Raw genomic sequence first — 25,381 nt, 5'->3', positions numbered from 1 at the left:
TGTATTGGTTGGAGAAGCCAAGTCAAAAGATTGTGGATACTGATTTCAGAGTAAGTGGAGGAAAGGTATGCATCCTGAGCCTTTATATCAATTAGGATCCAGTATGAAACCAAACATGCAGTCTCTTGGAGGAGCCAAACTCACTTAAATGAAACATTTAACATTACAAGTTTGTAAGCAACAGCAGCCAGTAAATCTGAAAAATAAGTTTTATTTTAAACCAGTGGTATTGTGTGACCTCCTATATGACATAACTGATTACAGCAAAGTTCATGGATACAAACAAAATAGCAGAATTTCTTTTTTGAAGTGTGTACTTCTGTTCAGAATTCAGGCAGAAGAACAGCACCGCTCTGAAAACAGGGAGTGCGTGCCACGTGAGCTCCCATTAGAGTCTGGACTTCGAAAGATTCCCACTCATACATGCAATGTCTATATTTTAAAAAAATCTTTAGCGATATTTCTGCATGAAATCACACTGTAGCGTCTACACATAACATGGCTGATAAAAATAGTCTTGCTGTAGGTTTACAGATTTCCATTTAAATACCTGGACTGCAGATCCAGGAGAGAAGGAGGTTTTCTATTGTCAATTTCATTTGGTCAGGGGGAGAGTTCTGTACCCAAGGCATGAAAGAATTGCTCTCTCCACCCTATCCCAAGCTTCTCTAAGGGGTTTGACCTGAAGAGAGATCACTGGAAAGTGTTCTAGGAAAAACTGATGGCTTTATCATCCACCTCCCACCCCTTTGTGCTGCCTCTTTATGCATAGGAATAAATACATTAAAACAGCCGCTCTCAACTCCTATATCAAAGATCCATCAGGATACAAAATACTGCAAAAGCCCGGCTTCTCCCACACAGGAGATGCCTGCAATACATGAACTTATGAAAATGCCTTTTCCCGTATATCCCCCCCCCCAAAAAAAAAGGGCCTCTGAGCCACCCAGGACAGCTGCAGTATACAAAATACTGAAAGACACTTTCCTCCCCCCAGTCCCTAAACATGGCCATTTCATTCACACAGGATCCCTGTAAAATATAAAATAGTCTAACCAACTTTGTCTTTAAACATACTCCCTTTTCTTGTTTCCTCAGGCAGAGACCAACCCACTAAAATAGCCAAAAAGCTCTTTCCCAGGAGGGTAAAAATAAAATCACCTTATTAAAGTGTTAATTACACACCCACACAATACAGACAGTGAAAGGGAGGTTCTGACTTCATGCATGCTTATTCTTTGTTTTGGACTCCAGCATTTCTAAGAAACTTCTTTTGGGGGGCAAAATAACATCTAAGTTTGGACAATTAAATTGTCTCACGTTTAGCTGCTCCTTTGAAGGACTTTATTTATCCTTTACCCTATAAATCCAAATCTTTTGAACCCAGAAAAAAAGAAAGAGGTGCATGTTTATCTGTCCCATATATTTTATCAAAGCTCCCAGAACGGCAGATATGTTCACAATGAGTTGTGCTACAAGAGGGAGGATGCTGTGATTTTCCTACAGCAGAGGAACTCAGTACAGTATTTCACTGGCAGACTTACTGCTCCAGTGCCCTCCGTCAAGATAATGCAACCAAAGTAGGCCTACATGCACATACAGCTACAACATTTAAAAAAAAAAAAAAAAAAAAAAACACACCACCCCATCTCGTTAGGAATAAAGTACACAAGCACACAGACACAGCATGAATCATCTCCAGCTTTGGCCTGTGTCTATTGGGAGCTAATGCTGGGAAGCCTCAGAATGAGAGAAATAGAAGGAGGAGAAATATGGTGATTCCCAATCGAAGGGCACACAGTCTGTTGCCTTGGACAGTAAACTTCCTGGTTATAGTGTTCACGCCTGGCTACCTGCAGCCCACAGAAAGCAGTGGGCTCAGAATTCCATTCAAGAATGTTAACTCCAAACTCACTTTCACTCTTTTTCCATTCATTTAAGGCACAAAACATATTTACATTTTCAAACAAATCCTTCTCATGTTTCAAGAATTAAACAGAGATATTCATACTTTCTGCTGGTACACAATACTGGAAAGAGGCTTTGGATGTAGATCAGCCATCTAACATGAAATAGAAAAGACATCACCCCAAATCTGTTGCTGCAGAAAGCAAGGGGCTCCGTTCAAGTATACGGCTACCTTCCATTATCTGTAAAGTCACTTCCTCAGAGGAGAACCATTTTAATGGCAACAAATGTGACTGAGAATTAACTGAGCTTCCCCGCATTATGTCTGCCTTGCCCCAGCAGCAGTGCAAATTGGTTGCTGTCTATTACTCTGGAAGGGCTAAAAAATTTTTTAAAAAAAAGTCACAAATAGGTCTTCAGAGGCTTGTCCTTAGCTGTACACAGAATACACGGTAGCATGCAGCATGTTTACATACAGTCAGCCTTCCTCCCTCCCCCCCATTCAGTACACACACAAACACACACACACAAAACCCCTCCACCAAGGAGAATATCTTTGTGTCAAGAGGCACTTGAATGATATTTGGAGAGTCCCTATGAAAAGGCCTTCCCCTCACAGTGAAGTGGGACAAACAGAAAAGAAGCAGTTTCTCAGGACTCCATCTCCTCTGGGTCAAGCGGCGGTGGCACAAAGCTGACTACTTCATCATAAGTCAGACCTGGAGGGGAAAGAGAGACAGACTTAATACAGCAAGACTGCAGTTTTATAACACAGCTTCTGTTGGATTCCAATCCTTAGAGCCACATTTCAAAAAGAAAACATGCTCTAGCTATTCTGAGCAAAAAAGCCAATGGGTTGATATGCCAAATCAGTCTACATCGGAATGCCACTTCCAGAATGCCGGCATGATATACTTTTGCAGTCTCCAAAGGGTTGAACGGCACTGTCTGCATGAACTGATATTTGTATTACCACTAGCAGATGACTGTATTCATTCTATACACAGCATGTCACCAGAACAGTACAAGGAATTCCCAATGAATGAAGAGGCAACAAAACTAATGAGACCCTCTGTCAGCACACACAATGTTTCTATCAGCTCCCTCTCATGCTCTCCACCTCCAAAGGTTTGCTCCAACCAACCACAAAAGCTATAGTTCGATGTTAGCTCATGACATCTGCCATAAGATATGCAGCTTGCCTCAGTGATTCCACCTTTCACAGGACTCACTTTTCCATTCCTCAATCTCAAGTTCTCTGCTTTCAAAGGACTGGTCATAGGGGTCTGCCACTGGTTCATCATCTGGGTCATGGTACTGAGAGAAGTAGCCATGGGCCAGTGCCTCAGCTGCAGTAATTCGCTTGTCTGTGTCCAGCACCAGCATCTTCTCCAGCAAGTCCACAGCTATCAGAACCCCGAGACAGAGAAAAGAATGGCGTTTTACACACAGGGAGCCATCAAAACACTTTATTCTAAGGCTCACATTTATATAAGTACCACCTAAGGAAGTTTGTAGTTTTTCATGAAACCCCGCCCCCATCCTTTCAAGGTATATGAGGCATCTCCATATTGAACTACTCCGTAGTCAAAAACAAACATGAGTGAACAAATCTCAGTACTCCAAGATATGCCAGAATTAATGTTCATACTTCCTCATTTCAAGATTTTACAGCCAGCCAGAGTGATAGGTTTTAAAATGGCAATTAGCTAAAAAAATATACAGTAGTGGATTCTACTTTTAATATAGACACCACAAGCTAAGTGTACAGGACAAAGCCAAGAACAAGTGTTTCTCCCTCTCCTGAGCAAATACTCCGGATTATAATTAAGATCTGTATTAAAACAATGCAGAAGCATCTCCCAGGAAGTCAGTGCCAAGCAGCTAGTTGAAACATTAACTGGTAAATATCTCCTACTTTAGAGGCCCAAATAAAAGCATCAAGGACTTTAAATTTTATATTTAACTAGTGACTTATACCAGGGTTGCAATATCATGCTGCAGGTTGCAATGTTTATTCTATACACCTTGCTGTGGAAAAAAGTTCCTAATGGTCTATTAGAATGGTGTTCCTGAAAGTAGATGGAACAGCTGACTCACTCACTTCCACCTCTCCACCACCCAGAGCCCATCTAAACAAATCCATCCTCACACTAACCCAAAGGGAAAATCCCAAGTCTCCAAACCAATGAGCAAGACCTAACAATATCTGCCACTAAATCCCCTTCCCAGGAGAAGTGCTGCAAGCCTTACCCAGTGGATTGGCACCAATAAACACATTTTCAAAGTTCATCTTTGGCATGTAGGACAAAGACTGGATGTAGTTTCTTGCCTGTGGAAATAAATGTTTGTTAAAGAACATCTCCCAGCCACCAAGATATGGAGCGCGCCTCAATTTGTCAGAAGTATTTTGTTGTGTATATACTGCCTGCCTACTTTGATTTTCCTGCTCGCACCTCTGAGACTCTTATTAGGCACATCAATTTTACCCTCTCTCACCTACCAACCATCCATGGTGGGGGAAAGGGGTTAGAGATATTGACAATCAAGACTTGCTCCATGGTTTGTGCAAAAGTGGAAACACAAAGTACAGCCCAGAGATCTATTGCAAAAGCTTACTGCCTCCTCTAAAAGGCATAAGAAGCATATCATATACTGCTATGATATATAGACATCTTCATAGTATCCAGTGGTAAATCATTCAACTGTTAAATGACGCTCTAAAAACAACAACTCATTCAGGTTCTCCTACGTCCCAGAGGCCAACAGTTTAGTCTGCACTATTCTAGTTTGAGATTTGCTTTAGGGTTGTTTTAAAGTCTTGCTGTAGCAGGCAGTTATCTTAGTGCCCATCCCATGCCTCATGCGAGCATTTAGTGAACCCAAGAAGCGGTGACCTGAATTGCAAACCCCTGTACATCCTGTCAGGTCTCACCTCATGGCTGGGCATCCTGTTAATCAGATATGCAGGGGGTGTTCCCGTCAGCCGCATGATCTGCTGAAGCTGGTTAATATCTTAGGTGCCTAGTCAAGGGCTTTGTTAAGAACAGTGCAAAAAATCATTTTCAACATAGAAACGCAGCTGCATACAAACTATTTCTTCTGTCTCCCCCCCCCCCCCCCCAAGGCACAGATCAAACAGGCAAGAACCACTCAGTCAGACATACTTGTGAGGTTTAGTGATGTGGACTAGTGAGCAGCTAAAGCAAGTGATTCCTAATTCTCAATTGCTAATAGCCTGTCAGCACAAACAGGCATGAGTTTAACAGCCAAACTCAGACTTAATTTACAGATTTGCCTCCTTCAAACTTCTCAACAGTTTACCCAGGCTGTTGCATTCACATGTGGCCTCTGAACAAACTGATCCTCTGAACTGGCTTTAAATGCATAGCTTTATTGACTTACTGCACAGGAAGCTGTCAAGACCCTTGTGGCCTAGATGCTGGTGATATTAGCTCAGCAACTGGCACCTTCCCTCTGAACAGCTACGCAGGTAGTGTGATATGCGGATGAGGTGATGGTAGACAACATATGCAGGGTTAGCAAGACATTAGCATTGCACAAAATAAAATATTAGCTGATGTCACTGAACAAAAGTGGAGAGAGTTTAACAGCAACTAAAATGAGGCAGAAAACCCTGCCGGGGACAAGTGCAAAGAACAATGCAAATCAGAGCTTGTTATAGGAACATCACCCCTGCCCCACACATAAATCCCCATCCACTTAGCTAGTGGTTATCTTCATACAGTACAAAACAGAGCAGTGTCAATACTTTCCTGTATTTTATGGAAAAGATTCTTAGTGCAGACTTAGATAAAAAGGAACTCTGCTTTTCCTTCATAGAAGTAAACCCATGTTGCTCAACTCAGTGCCTATATTCTGAAAAGTCCCTCCTGATATACAAACTAATCTAGTCCCCTTGACCTTCCCCAGCCTCTATCACACCCATTGTTCTCATGCCACTGGCGCAGAGAGTGGAATCACCAGCTTCAAATCATGCCGCAAACATTCTCTCTCGACTTCATTTTCTTCCTTCCCAAAATATGGTTTGCAGTGTTGGTCCCAGGATATTAAAGAGACAAGGTGGGTGAGGTCATATCTTTTATTGGAGTTGGTCCAAGAAAAAGAAAGATATTACCTCACCCACCTGGTCTTCCCAATATCTGTCGCTTTCTCCTAATGCTCTCTCTAAATCTAAAATTCAGGGTTTGTTCACATGAACATTTAGTTTGCAGCAACCTGGTGTGTGTGAATCTATCATGCTTAAAACCTTCCACTGATAACTGTCCGTGCAAACCCTGCTGATGTCCATTAACAGTTGGTTAATGACCTCTGAGCTAGTTCTCATTGAAACAGGACTAGATCAAAGTGCACTAACAAACTTAATGTGCATCAGCAGTATCCACACAGATAGTCCATGGCAGATGAAAATTTGATCTTTCTGCAGACTGTTTGTTTAGACAAGCCCTGAATTATTCACCTAACTGTTTAACCTAATCCTTCCTTTCTTCACCTCATTCAGCCTCTCCTCAGCCTACAGGTGGTAGTTTCAATGACAGCCAAAATATTCGCCTCCCCTTCGCACCTTTAGTTTCTCCCAATCTGACACCAAACAAAATCAACCACATTCTTGGCCAGATCAGTGATTTCTCCTGAAGGATCAACTGCTTAGTCATCAACGCATAATTTAAATTTAATCTCCAATTCACCAAAACTGCCCTCTTTTCCACACTACTATAGCGGTCACCTCAAGTACCCTATACCTTCTGCCCTTTGGGTCAAATCCTATCCCTCGGTGATTCTTCTCCCAAACTTCCCCAGTACAGAACACTACAACATGCTTGCGTATGTCTCAGCTACTTTGACAATCTAGGCACACAGTAGTCCACCCTCCCGTAAGTCCCAATATAACATTGAACTTCAACCCTGCAGGACTTCGGGTCATCAACAGGGGAAATATTGATTCGCCAAACAAAAAAACTCATATAGTTTAGTAAAGGGCTTGGAAAGGCCACTTAGTCCTATAAGACCCCTCACTAATCTGTAACATTTTAATCATTCTGCAATTTCTAAAGTCACCGAAACTCCTCACTCAACTCTTCAAACGCTCTCATTGCATGCCTTCATTTACCTGCCTTCTCCACCCTTCCTGCCACCCACTGCAAAGACTTGGATACTTTACTCCATGTAAGCAGCATCCATTCATAATCACATCACAATCATCTCTATCCTCCTAACTTTATTTCTTTTCAAGTAGACCTACCAGAGGGGAGTATGGGGATAGTTAACTCCAAGGGCTCTCTTACATGAAGTTCAGCCAGATCCTACAATCTATTACGTCTCTTATTCAACATTTACATCAGGCTGATGGAGAAGCTAGTGAGATATCAATGGGTTGCAACCCACGCACTATATCCTTGAAATTCAGCTCCACATCGTTCATCAGTTCCAGAAAGTTCAATCACACTGCTTTTTCGGTGTCTGGCTGAAAATCACGGCTAACAGGGTGAAGTCCACTCCAAATTAGTCGGAGGTGATAATGGTAGTCTGAAGAAAACTATCAAAGGAAATGGAGAAGGTACCCTTCAGCTGAATGAGAAGGTCCATCCATCTTTTGTAACTCAGATTTGAGACCTAGGATCCTTATCAGATCCTAGGCTGCTTCTATATATTCAAATATGCAAGTGTATCCAAATGGGCTTCAGCCCTATGTCTGAGAAGAGATCTTCGAGCTAACAGTCTGTAAATGAGATATCAGGAGCTGGTGACAGTGGAGGGCCCTCAAGTCTGGAATTCAATTATTTGCTGTGGCCCTGGCTAAACTATGAAGAAAGTTTGCGTTTTAAAATGTGTTACCTTATTGAACATGTTTTTAAACACAAATAAATTAAGGTTGACCATGATAAACTAACACATCTTTAAAAATGTTAAACCTTGTCTAAACCACTGTTTAAAGTCATGTTAATACACCCATATTACCTACTGTGTTTTAAAACAACCTATTTCTCTAGTCTAGACAAGGCCAGTGTTTTTACTTACTGATCTTCCAGATCCTGCAAGGCATATTTACTCAGGCTTTTTCTGAAGGAGATATATTGCCATTTTCATGCTGTTTTCCCCAAAAAATTCATTTAAATTGTAGTTTTTAAATTCCACCCAGCTCCTGCTAAAATTGCCAACATTCCCCCACCAAAACTGCTCCACTCTAAGCTAGCCACCTCCACTCTAGAGACCATATCTCTACATCTCCTCATGACTCCCATAAGCAGAACTATCCCTGTCATGCTAAAAACCACAGCTATCACATCACAAAGAAACCCACCAAATCCAATTGCTATTAGCTATCTCAGCACAATACTGGAGAAAAATCTCATCTCTTCAATAGCTTCACCATGTAAGGCATCCACGAAAGCCAGTTGGTTACATACCCTTCCCTCAATCTTTGACTATAACGTAATGTTTGATACTACTGACCATACCATGCTCCTAGAATACTACCTCTGGTGTATCTGCACCCCAAGTTTTGCTTTACTCAAGGGAGACAATACTATACCACTATAGAAGGATCCCATAAGGCTTTGTTCTCAACCCTCTTTTCCTCTCTCTCTACCACCCGTTACTAGAGTTCAGCATTTCATAGACATTCCAGGACCATTTTTATGTTGAGGTCTGTGAAAACTTGAGCAAAGTGTCCCTTTTCAATTTACAGTCTGCCTACCTGCTCGACCATACCACTCAGCTCTAGCTTAACTTGCTTCAATCACCATAAAAGATGGCTATCCTCTTACTTGATAAGGGGAATACCATTAATTACATCTATCTAGCTCATCTCAATTCTGAACATGAGTTCACTTCTCAGATTTGTAATACTGCAATCACTCAGATACATTTTCTTTGCAACTCTGCAAGTCAAAGTACTGTAACTTCTTCAACAAAACAACAGCTACAGTGACACTCCTTCTATGAACTGCTCACTGATTTCATGCTTTATTGTAAGTCCTTTTATGTCCTCCCCCAAATTTGCTCACACTCAAAGTTCTGTTGATTCACAGTGCTTCAGCCCACCATATCTTCAGGACACTTCTTGGCCACCAAGTTCTAGCTCTCCCTATATCTGACCTGCTCACCTGACTTCTCACATGTCTGATAAGAGGACAAGCCTTTGCTGCTCCCAGATATATGATATATGAAATAGTCTACTCGTCCCCCACCAAACTGATCCTCTGATTCTTTAACAAGTATCTCAATACCACTTTTCTGCAGCTTGCCACTAGAAACCTGTAAGCCAGTTCATTACATCAGCACTTACTATGTATTAGCAACCCATTAGCTTCTGCTACTCCCCCCTTCCCCATATACTCTTTTTTTTATTTTAATATTTTTATTGTCGTATCTCCTTGGTGCAACTTCTGTGGATTTTAATTTTGTGAACAGGTAAAATTAAGTCTGATTTATTTTATACTTTGCCTCCCCAAAGAGGTTCCTAATCCAGGAACAAACATTTTTACATGGCAAAGGCAGCAGGAAAGACTGAAGACACTGGTCACCATTTAAATAGAAGTCTATCTAAATAAAGCTTCAGTGGTCATAGATAACATACATGCTGGCAAAAGTACAGTGCAAATTAACACATACATTAGCACAGCATGACTGTTTGAAGTGGCTAGGCTGGCTGTGCACTTCTTCCATGGTGACCATCTCTCTCATAATTTAGCACCTGCAATGCAGTTTGGATTTTATGCACTGAAAACCAAAGAGTCTCAGTGGTGGCAGCAGCAGCAGCTCATTCTGCTGTCATATGAAAGACTTCTTTGGGAAGAACACACAAACTCCCATAGAGAAACTGCACACGTTTAGATGTCATGCTCATTTCTGGATGGGATCATTTGCCCATAGAGAGTCCCTTGGACAGTCAATCTGGAGAACCAGTGATTGGTGTAAGTCCCAGGATCCCAACCATGAGAGGTGCTTCTCCAGTAGCGTCTGCCCGTGTGATCCTTTGTGAAGTATAGACCCACAAAAAGAAATCAGGAAAATGTAAACTGAGATGGGAAAGCGGAGTTCACATCATAGGTAGGGCAGGAGGAAGAGAGATCAGGCAAAATATGGACTCACGGACACCCCAAGAGAGAAAAATGAAAAAGGAAGAGACCAAAAATCCAGGAAAAAGATCACAAAGTACAGACAGACTACGAGAGGGCAGAACAGAGGTAGAAAACACACTGACTCCCAAAAGGGCAGGTATTACAATCAAAGTATAAACTCACAGACTCTGAGGAGATTTTCTTCAAAAGCTCAGGCCCTGGGGTTCCAACGAGTCTCAAAATGAGCTTCAACTGATCAATATCTAATGGTGAACCATAAAGGAAAATGCTGGGACAAATCAAAATGAAAAAAAAAAGTTCAGAGTATCAGCCTAATGAAGCTGGAGAGTTAAGGTCTAACAAGACCTTGTCTGAATAGTCATTTTAAGCAAACTTTATACATTCCTTCTGTATAAAGTTAAACATCCCCACACAATGCACTTGTGTCTAAATCATTTATATTAAACAACTGGACCACAAATGTGCACACATGCATTGAGCAGAGTTGGTCACTTACACTTGACTGCCATGAACAATGCACAGCAGACACTGAAGACAAAACTTTTGTCTCACTGGCAAGGCTTAGTTCACATGCTCACTCCACCCTTTCACATCCACCCAGAGCTTTAGTAGCTAGCAGTATTAAGCATGTTAGTAATAGATGCAGTAAAGCAGAAGGCTGGCAAGTGTAGGTGCTAGTATGCAACAATACATGGCCATTTGCACTATACTGCTGAGACAGTCTGACCACTTGTGACAAACTCCGGATGTCACAGAATGACTGGAACTTGCTTGCTGTGTAGAGTTGTTCTAGCAACCCAAAAACTGACCTGCTGCACCCATCTCCCACTTCCCATGCTGCACGCTAAACTGCAGAACACTGAAGTGGCCAACATAGCCAGCAGAGGGTGCTTACTTCCTACTGGCTTCTTTTAGAAAATATGAAGCGGACTACATCATCTTGTTTCAACACTGCTGCCAAAATAAAACAAAAACTAACAGGCAGAAGCTTTGCACATATAGGGCCTGAAAGTCCCCAAAGCTGCATAATTGTATGATGAAAAGCTTTGTGCTTCCAATGGGACTGCTGATCTAGAATAGACACAATGCCCAGTCCAAAACAGAGCTACCATCAGGTCATTTAGACAACTGAGCTGCTCTCTTTGAAAAGGTAGAAAATAAATCTAAGAAATCTGAAAAAATGTACATGGAGAAATCTGTTAAAATACTGTTACAGGTCTGATAATCACAAGAATAAAGAGCCAGACTGGAAGTCAACTTTTTTAAAAATTGGGAGCAATCTTATTCCATCTCTAAATTGCTCTAATATGCTGCAGTCCAAATCCCATTAGTGATTTCACACTACACCATTCAAGTTTGTTTCTGGAATATCATACCCTTAAAATTACATTAACATAGTTATGTGGTTTTCTTTAAATACAAGATAATCTTTTTAGGCAGCATGGCTCACGGCAAGGGAAACAATGCCACTCTGATCTCATAATGCAGTTGCAATTGTATCTCACTACATGACATCTCTCTACTCAAATGCCACAAATGCATACATTACTACTGAGTATTCTTACTACATCATTTTGCACAAATTAGAGTACAATTCTTACTACAAAAGTCTTCAAGTGGTGGAAACATTTAAATGAAATTTTGCCCATGCTCAGGGGTTGTTTTTCAAATACTTATTTTTAAAAAGGAGCCTTGTACTCCCAAAATGCATCTGCTGATATTAAGGACTCCTTGCATGTCCAATTCTACTTGTTAAAGCCATACTTTGACTAAAGCTTGGTCTACAATAAATGCATCTAAAATGGATAAAAAAAATCTATGCTATAATATACTTGGACAAACAGATGAGTTGATGTTTCATTTACTATCAAAAAGTTCACGTTGATTAAACTGTTTATCAAGTTTGAATCAAAACAGGAATTCAAACATTACAGCTAATGGTCACATACATGTACCTAGACAGATTTACTGTAATCACTGAATTGCAAACTCTTAGGCATCAAAACTTATAATGGAAGCAGACATTTCTGTCATATAAATAGCAGAAGACTGCTATAGTTAATACAATCAGCTATATTTAAATGGCCCTGATGAAAGCCAATTTAAGACAGCCATTACACCCTTCACTCATGCTCTTTTGCAAGCTAAGGACTGCCTGCGTGCCTTCACTTTGAGTTTGATATTCTTTGGTTTATTTGTATTTTTTTAATTTAAATGCCTTTTTAAGTGTGTTTCAGAATCATGCTTACACCTATCAGAATTATGGATTAAGGCCGCTATTTAAAACACGTTACCCAAAAGGAGACATTATGGTACTGAAGTTGAAATAGAGAGCCAGAATGAAGTTTGTATGTTTATGCACATTAAGAAATATGGGAATAGTTGCTGTAAATGTAGATTCATTGAGTTTAAGACCTAACAGGATCATAGGACCCTTCTGTATAATAGCCAGTCACTAAGGACAAAACAGAGGCCATGACCACTTGTGATCATTAAAGACTCCATGATTTTTATTAAGAGAAACAGTGATGCCCTGGATGTCTTGAGTAAATTCAAAATGTCAAAAGTATTCTGAAAGATCTGAAGTTTTAGCTGAACAAGATCCTTACTTTTTGTCCTAAACTACTACAGCATTGCTGTGCTCTTGTGATTGCAAGAAAAGATAACCATGTATAATGTACAAATGCAGGACATGACCATTTAGGGAAATCTACATCAGTGTGTTTACACCTGTGTGGATACACCTGCACAGTTATTCCTAATCTAGACAAGCCCAAGTATTTTGGCATCTAAATCTTGATAGAAAAGTGAAATATTAATATTAAATTTGCCCAGTGTTATTTTAAGATACTAAAAGGACTTGATTTATAAGTGTGAAAGAACTGAATTAAAGTGAGAGTCAGAAGCATTTTTTTATTTTGGTAGTTACACTTTATTGAGTTTTTAAATAGCTGGCACTTACAAAATTGATTTGATCTTTTTTATTAAACACAAATCCAATATATAATTTTATAATAAAGAAAAATATTTAATTGTGTCTAAATTTTAAGATGCTCTTATTTTTAAATCTTACCTGATAAAGAAAAGATGATCAAAAAAAGAACTGCTAGGGTCTGAACTCCTTAACTGAGTTACCCATTCCCAACAAACCCAGAGTGTTGGCTTTGATATGGCGTGTGAACACAGGTGTGCAAATGACGCTATTGCACATAGTGTGCCATCTGCCGTGTCAACCCTATTCTCAGGAGACAGCAAGGTATTAGAAGTTACCAGAAATTTCCAAAGTGTATTACACTTCAAGTACCTTGGTAGCTCCCAAAACTAATGTGCTAAGTGGACATTGCAGCATGCAAATATGTGAACTACTGCATCTAGTTTAGGCCTACCATCTGTATCCCACTGAATTACAAGCATAGCCTTAACTAATGGGGCAAGTGGTGCCAGAGTGAAGTGAACTCTGAACAGTTACACACCAAACTAACAAAGTTAGTAAACACACAAAGCAAAAGGAAAACAAAAACAAGAAAAACAAAACAAAAGAACACTCACAAGAAAAGTAGTGTATGGAAAGGGAAAGCAGAGCATGCAAACCTCAAAAGGGATCGCCACAGGCTCTCCGAGGACTCAAGTCCCAATGATCCTGAAATGCAGAAAACAATCAATCTTCCATCATCAACAGCAGACACTGCAAGATTACAAGAGCTTATCCACGCAAAGCATGTCCAAAGAATACTTGAGAGACTAGACAAGCAGAGCAAAATGTACCAAGAGACCATGTAATTTCCAAATGGTTCGTTTTCAACATGAACTTCTGTAGAACAGCACATGATTGGATGGCAAAAATATATATTTTCATCACAGAATTTAAAGGGATACAGTCAATTTAACAGTCAGAGAAATATAATTTTGTCTATATTGTTGTAACAAACGTCCAAGATTGCCAACAGTGAAAGAAATGTTTGTTTCCTTTTGCACATGACAGTACTTTGTACAGGGAAAACAGCAAATCAGCTTCCTCTCTTATTTGAGTGGACTAGTCACATTGAAAAAAAGAGGTGATAAAAATGTTTTTAATCAATGGGAAAATATGCTTGTAAAAGCACATATATTAGTATTAAACAGAAGGGAAGATTACAAATATCTGAAATCACTTAATTCATTTTCTGAAAATGACAGAATTTCAAGAGGACAGTGAATGATTAATCTAATTGTGTGTGGTAGTGAGAAATTAAGGTTTTCAGTCAAATACACTCCTTGATCTTATTCCCATCACCCCAAAATTTTCTGCATCTGTCGATTTCCCTACAACTCTTCCCTCATCAAAAAAGATTTTAACAACTATAGAACCTCACAGTTGATCTATGAATTTCACCGCAGAGGTAACCAAGACGAAGATAACACTTGAGAGACTTAATGTTCCCACTGTACGTATAATTATAGAAACTATGGCTAATCACTTGAATAATAACCCCCAATGCTGAACATGTTGGGAGCTCAGGGCACTGATCTTAACAAATGCAGATCTGGGTGAGTCACTACCTTTAGTTCCTTGTTGCTGTCTATGCAGGACCAAGTCGAGGTTTGAGAGAGTGTTAGCCCCCTTTTATATCTTTGGCATGGGGCATAAAGGCTTAGGTAAGGTACACACATAACCCCCAACAGATACTGTTTTCCAGAATGTGCTAATCTCACGTGCATAGGATATTCATGTCACTTAAGGTGGGGATCCATGCAGGCAATGCTCAAAGAACTACTATAGGCTTTCTATATCTGTGGAGGTGGTGTGGGAAGGGCCTCAATACCTTTATATAAAAATCAAGCCTTGATTAGGAGAAAAACTTCATGATGTGACAAATTATCAATATGTGTGAAAGAATGCATGCGTTCAAGGTAGAGAATTGCAAGTATCTGCAGGAAATATATATAAACTAGTAAAGTACCTTACCATGACATGGGAAAGGACAGGATTTCTTAAAATCAAACTTTCTTTTGCACAGTAGTTATATGCCTATAAGGCACATTCTAAAAAGTCAGAGGAAAGTCTCTCAGACTTGGAAGGAGAGATTTATCTATTTTGCTCGGTACAGTAAAGTACACACTGAGAATTATTTCCTGGCATTTAACAAAACATCTAACTCTTATGCAGCACTTTTCACCAGTCGATTTCAAAGCACTTTATAAAGGAAGTAACATCCCCAGTTTAAAGAGGGGGAAAATGAGACACAGAACTGAAGTTACTTGCCAAAGATTACCCAGAAGGCCAGTGGCAGCCCCAGGTCCTGAGAGTTCCAGTTCAGTGTTCTATCCACTAGGCCACACTGCTTCTCTTATATTGCAAATCCTATTTGAGACATTTTAATTACACGTCTTTGTAGCTTTTTTGGTTACATCTGGCAGAAGAGACCTCATCTGAAGCACCTGAAGTTTAAGCAACCTTTGTTAGAGACTCTGAATCAGTATTCTCCTATTTACATTCTGAATTCAGGGTGCCACTGCTTCCAGGGTCAAATGTCAACAGCAGTGATATTTTTGCTGATACAGATATTCTGGTTTCTTTTTCTGCAGCAAAAAGCCAAATGTCCAAGCCAGACCACCTGATAAATTGGTTGCCAGCAATTAGGTAGTCAAAATGGGGAGACAGTAGTTTTTGTCTATTTCTCTCTTCTAGACCCCAGACAAGGAGGAGAGAGAGAGAAGCAGAACTAGGGTTCAAGTAGCCCAACTGAACTGAAAAGAGGAGAAGGGGAGAGATGATGACTGATGTTGAATGAGAGCATATTTAGCAAATTGAGAGGGATGAGTAAGATCACAGTTAGTAGGGAAGGAAAGGAAGTAGGTAATGCAAAACAAGGAGATGAAGACGGATGGAATAGTTAGACACACTGAAGGAGGAAGAGAAAACATACAACAGAAAGTGACAAGGGTAATGAAAGGAAAAAAGCAATTGGGTTTTGGTTTTTTTTAAGGCCTAGGAAAGTGTGTTCCAAGATGACATATTAAATAGTACGTTAACATATTAAACATTACTAGAAAACTGAATGACAATATGTTCCAGTAAACAGATGTAAATATTAGTGCTTATGCAGACACACTACAATCGAGAGTATGGTGTGGGGGGAGTTTTGGTGAAAGGTGGTTAATCTCTGGCAAAATTCATCCCTATATTCAGATGTTACTCAATCACCTCTGCCAGGGATGATTTTTATCCCTAGTCATTTAATGGCTGTACTAAAGTTTTGTTTTGTTCTTTGAAATACACCAATTTGTTCCAAACAGTAGGGTTTTTTTGTTCTAATTCCCTGGGGAAGATATTCCTAGATCAGTGGTCTCCAACCTTTTTATGCCCAAGATAACTTTTTTAATCTAAGGGCAACCCAGGATCTACCCCGCCCCTTCCCCACACCCCCGCCCCACTCACTCCATTCCCCCCACCCCATGTCACTTGCTCTCCCCCACTCTCACTCACTTTCACTGGGCTGGGAGAGGGGGTTGGCATTTGGGAAGGGGTGCAGGCTCTGGGCTGGGGCCGAGGGGTTTGCAGTGTGGGAGGGGGCTCTGAGCTGAGCCTGGGGCAGGGCGTTGAGGGGGTATGGGGTGCTGGCTCTGGGAGGGGACTCCAGGCTTGGGCAGAGTGTTGGGGTGCAAGACGGGGGTACAAGGTGCTGGATCTGGGTCAGGGCTGGGGCTCAGGGTGCAGGCCCCGGGAGGGGGCTCAGGGATGAGGGTTGGGGTGTGGCCTCCTGCTGGGCAGCACTTACCTCTGGCGGCACCCAGTTGGTGGTGGGTGCAGCGAGGCTAAGGGTCTAACTCGGCCCCACACCACTCCCAGAAGGGAGCAACACGCCCCTGTGGTAGGCCCATGGGTCCGCATGCTGCCCCTCTCTGCTAGCATCGCCCCCACAGCTCTTCCAGCCAATAGGAGCTGTGGGGGCGGTACTTGCAGGCAGGAGCAGCGCACGGAGGGAGACCCCAGCCCCGGGGCTGCGCTGGCAGCTTCCGGGAGTGGCGTGGAGCCAGTGAGTCTGCCTTAGCAGCAGCCACACTGTGCTGCTGGAGATCGCAATCGACTGGGAGATCCTTTAGGATTGACCAGTCAATGGCAATCGACCGGTGACCACTGTCCTAAGATGCTCCTGCAAAGGATTTATTCTCCTCTGAACAAGTTACCCTCTCTTGTAGGTCTGCCAAAAGATCTCACCCAGGCCACTGGTGCTATCAAAACAATTCTGAAACAAGTCTTACCAGAGCCTGAGCTCTCACATCTGCCCCAGCACACACTGAAAGGGGGAGTGGAACTCAAATGATTAAAATTAATAAGCGTCTGACAAGGGAGCTGGATATTTGGAACAAATTGGCAAGGGATCCCTGACCTAAAGAAGCAGAAGAATCGCTGTTTTAATAGCGCACCGTTTAAACACACAAAGAAGGTCACCTTACTGAGAAATAAGGGATATTTTATACTTGTAAGGAATCTGCAATAAACACAAGAAGGATACAATAGGGATATGCGGCATATTGTGCCACTGACCAAACCCAGAACGCAATAATTTTGCCAGACTGACAAGGTGTGGGACTCCCAGCAATTGACAACAAGATAGTTCTAGTAATGACAGGTACCAATAAAGAGGAAGAGTTCTGCCTCCTTTTGCACAGTAATGATTTCTCATGTGGGACACACCTAGCCATGTCTGGAGCACAAGAAGTCATCACTGAAAATTTTATTTCCTTGTGAAATGTGTGAAAGTGAAGAGCTCTAATTTACATTTCAAAAGACAAAATAAAGTTTTTAAAAGGATACGGTCTGTACCAGGAAACAATGTTCTTCCAGTCAACAGCTCAGCCATAATGCACCCCACTGACCAAATATCAACTGAACAAAACAAAAACAAAAACAAAAAAATAAATGTAGTCTAGGAAAAATAAAATCTCAACAGAATTACCTTCTTCAATAAGTAGAAATAACTCCATGCTTTGGCGTTAAATACAAATTATACCATGTCCCAGGCCAGCCAACAATGTTCCGTGACCATCAGCTGATACTTGACGAAGCAAACCTAATACCAAATTAGATGAAAGTTTCCCCAGCTGGGCATAATGCCCATCAGGCATCAAAGTCCACAGACGAAGAGGGAAAAGCCTGTTCGAGGCAGACAGATCTCTGTGGGATGGATTTGCACAGCTGCAAGAGGGCCTGGTCTTACTCCTGTCATACCCAAATGGAAACAGATGGAAAGAGAAAGCCACAAAAACATTCAGGGGGATGTATGCACAAGTAAAGAGGAGAGCGTGACAGGAGAACACAAAAAGAAATAAGAGGTATGAAATCAAAGGAGCAGATTTATACTATCTATTTCTATAGGAAGTCATGACCTGGCAAAATGAGAGGAATATCTATGAGGCCAGATATTTTGCTCATTATAATCTCAAGAATTGTAAGTGAATTATTTAAATGAAATCCTGTGAATGCTAATGTAATGATACTCAAGCTGTGGTCCATGGACAGCTGGCTGGCCACACAACACTGCCTCCTCCCATTCAGCTTTACTCAAGTACAGTTGCTATAGTTGCCCCAGTGGTTCATTTACAAATGGAAGGGGAGGGGGGGTAGTGTCCATAAAACAATCCCTATCAAGATGAGAGCTACACGATAAAAAATGAGAACCCCTCTGCTAATGTACCTGTCTGGTTGTAATGCATCCAGTTCAGCATGATCTCAGGAGCCCTGTACCACCTGGTAGCCACATACCCAGTCATCTCATCATCCGTGTGCCGGGCCAAACCAAAATCCAGAATCTGCAGAACAATAAAAGAAAGCTGCACATTGTTGTAATGGAAAAATGAAACCTAAATTCTTTAGAACAAATAATCAGGCAGTTTTGAGACTGGGTGGAGAAAGAACTGGATGGAATGATGCAAAGAGTAGATTATGGAACACAAATTAAGGCACTAGACAAAAATACAATAGACCTCGAGTACCAGCATTTATGCAGAGTTGTGTGTGCATAACTTGCCTCTAACTCTACTGTACTCAATTCCAAGCCAGAGTTGTTAGCTTTTACTCTCATGAGCACTAAATTCACACAACACGTAAAAAGTTCAATAGAAGTTTTGCACAAACTTCCTTTCAGCCCCTTGAAAACATACAACAGGTGAGGACTAAAGTATTCCAGGCATTTTAAGTTGAGCTATTAAGAAGCTGATTTGCTTATATAACTTCTGCATCTTCAATGTCCACCATAACTACTCAAACCACAAGTCAAACTAAGTGCATACTATCACCAGATTACCTTCAGCTCACAGTCTTCATTTACAGCTAAGTTACTAGGTTTTAAGTCCTAAAAAAGAAGGAAACAATATTAGCATCAGCCTTGCATAATAACGTATTAGCTGCAGTTACAGCAGAGTCTATACATTGTCTGCGTTTGGCATTAACAACCATTTAAATAAGAATGCAACTTTCTTTTTGGGTGGGGGGGTCTCATTCTAGAGCCAATTTTTACTGAGTTTTCTGCTGTTCTCATAGGCCTTCTGTATAAGCAGCAGTCAGTCTTTCAAGATTCTTTCATAAAAGGCTAATTAAGCCTCAATACCTCTATTAAGGTAATGGAGAGGAGTAATGCAATTTACCCAAAGACACAGCAAGTCAAAGCAGAGCTGGGAACAGAACCCAGGAATCTTAATGTCATTTTCCCCACTACAAGACAACTTCCTGCAATATTCCCCAAAAGCTTTCATCCCAATTCTAAAGCTGCTGTGATGAACGGATTCAATGTCACACCTTTTAAATTATTGATTTCCATACATTTTAAACAAAGTTATCCTAGTACAAATACTCACTCTGTGTATTATGTCAGCCGAATGGATGTACTGTAACACAAGATGACAGATTTTTACAGATCAGTATGGAGTAAACATCCTCCCATGTCCTTACTACTAGAGCATATTAACCCCCGCCCCGCACACACAATTAATTTGCAGCAGGAATTAAGTGGGACTTAAGTGGTGCATAGGCCTTCCAAGGGTCATATGCACAAAGGCGTTTCATACTTAGTCTGTCTCCTTCCAGACACTGAAGAATTCACTGTTACCAACAATGAAACTAGAATAATGATATAAATTGCAGGGATAAAAGATCCACTATGATAGTGCACAGAACAGCTCTTATTCATAACCTTCCAGACTCAGCCCATTGCTATGCATAATGTGAGAACATACTCACATTGTGAGTTTCTGGTGGAGCACTATAACAATACTGAATCATTAAGTGGACAGGAGAAAGGGCAACAGAAGGTTACCCTACATGAACTAAGAGAGTGAATAAACTCCACAATCCATTCATGTTAATCTCTGTAAGGGGGATTGTACAGTTCAGGAATTTCCATCTCCTCAGTATTTTGATAGGACTGGTACAAGTACCTTCAGACCCCGAAGAATTTGGTATATAAGAAACTGTACATGGTCATCTGTGAGCTTCTGGCATTTCACAATATTGTTCAGATCAGCCCCCATGAGGTGGGTCACCAGGTACCTAGAAACAAAAGAAAAGGTAGGACAGGGAGAGCCACCAGGAAATACCCTTTTCTCCCACGAAAGACAATTACTAAGCAAACTAGCATTCCCACAGGGCTTAAATGAAGCTTTGCTTCATATGGAACAGGATATTAGAATAACTGACCACTATGGATGGTTTCAGAGTAACAGCCGTGTTAGTCTGTATTCGCAAAAAGAAAAGGAGTACTTTTGGCACCTTAGAGACTAACCAATTTATTAGAGCATAAGCTTTCGTGAGCTACAGCTCAGCTGTAGCTCACGAAAGCTTATGCTCTAATAAATTGGTTAGTCTCTAAGGTGCCAAAAGTACTCCTTTTCTTTTTGACCACTATGGAGACATCCTTCCTGTTCCTCACACACTCCTGAACAACATGTTTTCTTGTTCAATACACATGACTAAAAGGCAGCTCCATTTAATACTCCTCTTTTCTTTCCATAACCCTTCCTCAACTAAGAAATATCTGAAATAGCAGAGCGATTTTCTTCATTTGCATGGCATTGGGAACATACTGGGACATTTGCCAGTCCAGCTGAGTGGCCATACCAATGCTTCACAGGAAAGCAGAATACCCATGCTGAACTATGGGATGGAATAGTGGGTGGGGCAAGAAACTCCTCCCTGACCCAGTGGCAATGTCGGCTTATGTCCTGAAGCATGAAATTGAATGCCAGTTTTCTTTGGGATATGAAGTGTCCACTGCTTTCCAAACTACCCATATCCATACAAACAAGCAAAAATATTGGTTTGTAAAGTCCTGGACTACACTACTTCAATCCCATATGTTCGGTGAGCAAAATAAGATACACTGAGTCTACACTAGGAGGATTTGCTGATTTAGCTATTCCGGCCAAATTTACTAATGCAGATGTGGTTCTATCAAATGTAAAATGATTGGACAAGGTTTTCCTCAGTTATGACACCCTAACAATAAAGGTGTTCAGGGGTCCATAGAGTCTGCCTTTTTTTCCACCTTGTAACAACTACAAAGAGATTAAAAAGCCAAGAAATTGTATTTTAAACACCAACAATAATTTTCTGTATAAGGATTTTACTCTAATTATTGCTAGTTACTTTCAATGATAAATGCACCTTAGTAATGATATTCCAAAGACACAATAGGTAACTGGCCAGCCATCCAAATATAAATGCACAAAAAACCCCCACCAATACTTTCTATTTTTGTTCTTCTCAGTAAGAAATTTACATCAAAGAATAATAAATTCTAGTGAAACTAGAAGCTATGCCCCCACACAGTCTCACTATACTTTCATACTGACTTGGTCCTCTTTTTCCATTAGTGCAAACAGGCAGAGTACCATTTCTAGACCATCTAAATGTACCCAAAGACATGATTCAGTACATCCAAGAGAAAGAGCAGATTGTGAAAGACCATTTGCAATGTAATAGTTTTACATTAGGAAGCCCAAAACCACCTAACTTCAGAAGTTTAGTATTTTTCATAAAATTAAGTGTTAAAAAAACCGTGCTGAAATTTTTTAAAGTTTCAATTTAATTTGTAATTGTGGAAGCAATCTTCTCTGCTGGTTCCCACAGTACCTCAAATAAGATACTCTGGACTCTGCTGATTCTGTAGTGCTTCTCCTAATAGACATTGCTGCCACAAACCCATAAAGAACATAACAATGTTTTGCTATGAAGTAGTATATGAGCAGAGGAGTCCCTGTATATTCTCCCCTATTCCCTCTGGTAGCAAAGGTCCTTTACCAAGCTCAGAAGCAAGGGTTTTGTCAAATTCTGAATGGTACAGATTTTGTTTACAGTGCTAAGGATGGCAGGGGCCAATTACATTAAACTCTCACTGTATAGTAGTATATAAAACTTGGAGATCTCTTCCCCCATCAGAAGTCTATGGGTATGTCGACAATGCAAAAATAAAACCACCCCACAACCTGCAGCAGAGAGTCTCAGAGCCCAGGGTCAATGGACTTGAGGTCAAATTATGGGGCCAAAAATAGTATTGCAGACATTCCTGTTCGGGCTAGAGCCCAGGCTCTGAAACCCAAGGGGGATGAGTCTCTGACAATTAGCAACCACGCATAAATGCAGAGACTTCTACCCTGAAGGCAGATGTTTATATTATGGCATCAAGAGCACCTTAAAAACACCAGAAGTAATGTTTTTAAGAGACCTTAAATTCCACCTTCAGAAGTGTCTTTGGCATTTCAGTTCCTAAGTTCCTAGTCACTTTTGTAAATTTTACCCAAGAACTTTAAATTGGCTTGCTCAGAAGAAAAATCTCTGTGGGAGAGAATCTAAAAATTGGAGATCTTCTATAGTATAGTTTTGTACTTGTTTATGCAAGCCAGGTTCTTCACATTGGAGACCCTTCCCTGCTGAAGGCAAACCCACATCTAAAATCATGGGCATCAAACCATGGGCAGTTTTCCTTGTTGCCATAGTCACTTTTGCATAGTGCATTTGTATCCTACCAATTCAGAAACGCTAGTGTTGTATGAGGAATACTGCCACTCATTCAGTCTGGTTTGAGCTGATGGGCAACTGTGACCTTTCTTCTGTATGGCCTAAGTTCAAAGCACTCCACTGGTCTTAACTCGGAAATCCTTGATTGTCTAGCTGAAGAAGTATCCCTTAGCTATCTTGGACTCTCAGGCGTGGTAATGTGTAGCTTTTAATTCAATTCCTGTGGAGATCTGCAAAGTATCTGAAAAGTCTTCAGGCTCATTAAGCAGCATCCACATAATAGGGATTTCTTTTGTTACCATAAACGTCTCCTTCATTCCATGTGGCAAGCAAAGAATGTTGTGTCAATGCATCAGGGCCTGGGACACTGGCATTAGTACAGCACCCTGAATCACAAGTTACACCTAGCTCTTACGTTGCTTTCATCCATTTCTATCACATTGCTTTATAAAAAGGTGGTTAAACCACCACCATCTTCTGTAGATGGAAAAAGAGGCACAGAGGGGATACGTCCATATGCATGAATTGCAGCAATGGCAATATGATGAAACAAAGGACATGAAGGAGATAAACAGCTACCCATGTACCCCTGGTGTGGGGATATGACCCAGCATGGAAGTGAGCATGACTTGAGGTGACCTCAATGTCCTAAAGCATGACACAGCTGAACACTTCAAAGGGGTCAAAGCGCAACCTTAGGACTTCATGCCTAACTTGTGTTGAAACCAAGCACACAATTAACACCCAGCCAGCTCGCTCAACTATGGCATTATAAGATACTTTTTCCTCTAAACTTTCTAGCTGACTTAGCCTTGTTCTTGGACTCGGGTGCCCAGAAAAGTGTTAAATGCTCACCCCAAGTCTTGACTAGACTTGCGGAATTCAGATAAGACAGCTGTGGTTCTTCCCTAAACATTGAAAATGGCAACCATATTGTTGGCCATTGAACCAGTGTATTCGCCACTGTGCAAGCCAAAGGGCTGCTTCCTTTTTGATGGGGAGGGGCAAAGAAAAACAAAATGGAGGCAGGCGACCTAAAGTGGTAAGACCAGATGACTGAGAAAGAGGCACAACGATCAAATTTTATTTTATTTAAAGAAAGCTGAAGGCACTACACTTACCATAGTTTTATTGGGCCAAAAGAGAGATATAAACAAGTAGTAACTGAAAGATAAAATAGCTATTGTGGCTCCATTTAGCTAGTGCATAGTAATGTAAGGGACTCATGGCTGGAAACAAGAGATCCTGGCCTGTTTAGCAGGAGCAGGAATGAGCCAACCAAGTATTGTCTGGTAACGGATTTTACCTAGGAGAATCCTGCAAGACATGTTAATGGAGCACAGACTCAACAGTAAAGATCTGCTTTAAATATGCCTTTGAAGAAAATACAAATACCCCATTTGTCAAATGCTACTATCTGCAAGCCAGCGAGGAGGTCACAGGCCCCAGAGACCACTATCCTTCATATGCCAATGGACTAGCTGAAAGCAGACTTGTAAGAGCACTCCACATTAGGCATACAACAGTCAACAGAGTAATGTCCTTTACGCTCTCTTGTCCTTTGTGCTGCAGAATCACACTTGTGTGGAATCCAAGAACAACTTATGGGTCTAGATATCCATTTATCCACTTCCCCTCTGTCTCACCCTCCATCTGTCAGGATCAAAGACTGTATTTATACAGCATATGACAATGCCTTGTCAACTGCTTGCAGCAGCTCACAGCTGTATCCTGCTACAAGCCATTCCCAGGAACAACACGATTCCAGAAATATAAACCTGTTCCATACGGGGCTGGAATTTGGTGATAAACTATAGGTTTCAGAGTAACAGCCGTGTTAGTCTGTATTCGCAAAAAGAAAAGGAGTACTTGTGGCACCTTAGAGACTAACCAATTTATTTGAGCATGAGCTTTCGTGAGCTACAGCTCACTTCATCGGATGCATACTGTGGAAACTGCAGCAGACTTTATATATACACAGAGAATATGAAACAATACCTCCTCCCACCCCACTGTCCTGCTGGTAATAGCTTATCTAAAGTGATCATCAGGTGGGCCATTTCCAGCACAAATCCAGGTTTTCTCACCCTCCACCCCCCCCACACAAATTCACTCTCAAATTTGTGGGGGGGGGTGGAGGGTGAGAAAACCTGGATTTGTGCTGGAAATGGCCCACCTGATGATCACTTTAGATAAGCTATTACCAGCAGGACAGTGGGGTGGGAGGAGGTATTGTTTCATATTCTCTGTGTATATATAAAGTCTGCTGCAGTTTCCACAGTATGCATCCGATGAAGTGAGCTGTAGCTCACGAAAGCTCATGCTCAAATAAATTGGTTAGTCTCTAAGGTGCCACAAGTACTCCTTTTCTTTT

The 25,381-nt window shown here is 41.0% G+C and overlaps 1 protein-coding gene across 3 annotated transcripts in view; it reads right to left on the bottom strand.

The window, feature by feature from the left end:
- Positions 1-195: 195 nt before the first annotated feature.
- Positions 196-25,381, bottom strand: part of MAPK14 (mitogen-activated protein kinase 14) — a 47,293-nt gene continuing 22,107 nt past the window's right edge. The window contains exons 4-12 of one of the 3 annotated variants that reach the window (XM_073319889.2): positions 20,430-20,541; positions 19,851-19,880; positions 19,301-19,348; positions 18,692-18,806; positions 17,812-17,883; positions 4,844-4,923; positions 4,162-4,240; positions 3,141-3,314; positions 196-2,627 (exon numbers count right to left, since the gene is read on the bottom strand). In XM_073319889.2, the coding sequence (XP_073175990.1) occupies positions 2,560-2,627; positions 3,141-3,314; positions 4,162-4,240; positions 4,844-4,923; positions 17,812-17,883; positions 18,692-18,806; positions 19,301-19,348; positions 19,851-19,880; positions 20,430-20,541 (778 nt within the window). In that variant the 3' untranslated portion in view covers positions 196-2,559. Of the gene's footprint in view, positions 2,628-3,140; positions 3,315-4,161; positions 4,241-4,843; positions 4,944-10,175; positions 10,256-17,811; positions 17,884-18,691; positions 18,807-19,300; positions 19,349-19,850; positions 19,881-20,429; positions 20,542-25,381 lie in introns of those variants that run through there. The other 2 variants (XM_073319888.2, XM_073319891.2) reach the window with 2 other exon arrangements.

The sequence above is a fragment of the Lepidochelys kempii genome, chromosome 21 (assembly GCF_965140285.1).
Source record: "Lepidochelys kempii isolate rLepKem1 chromosome 21, rLepKem1.hap1, whole genome shotgun sequence".
Lineage (NCBI taxonomy): Eukaryota > Metazoa > Chordata > Testudines > Cheloniidae > Lepidochelys > Lepidochelys kempii.
The sequence above is the reverse complement of the archived record's forward strand: the minus strand, read 5'-3'. Positions and strand labels throughout refer to the sequence as shown.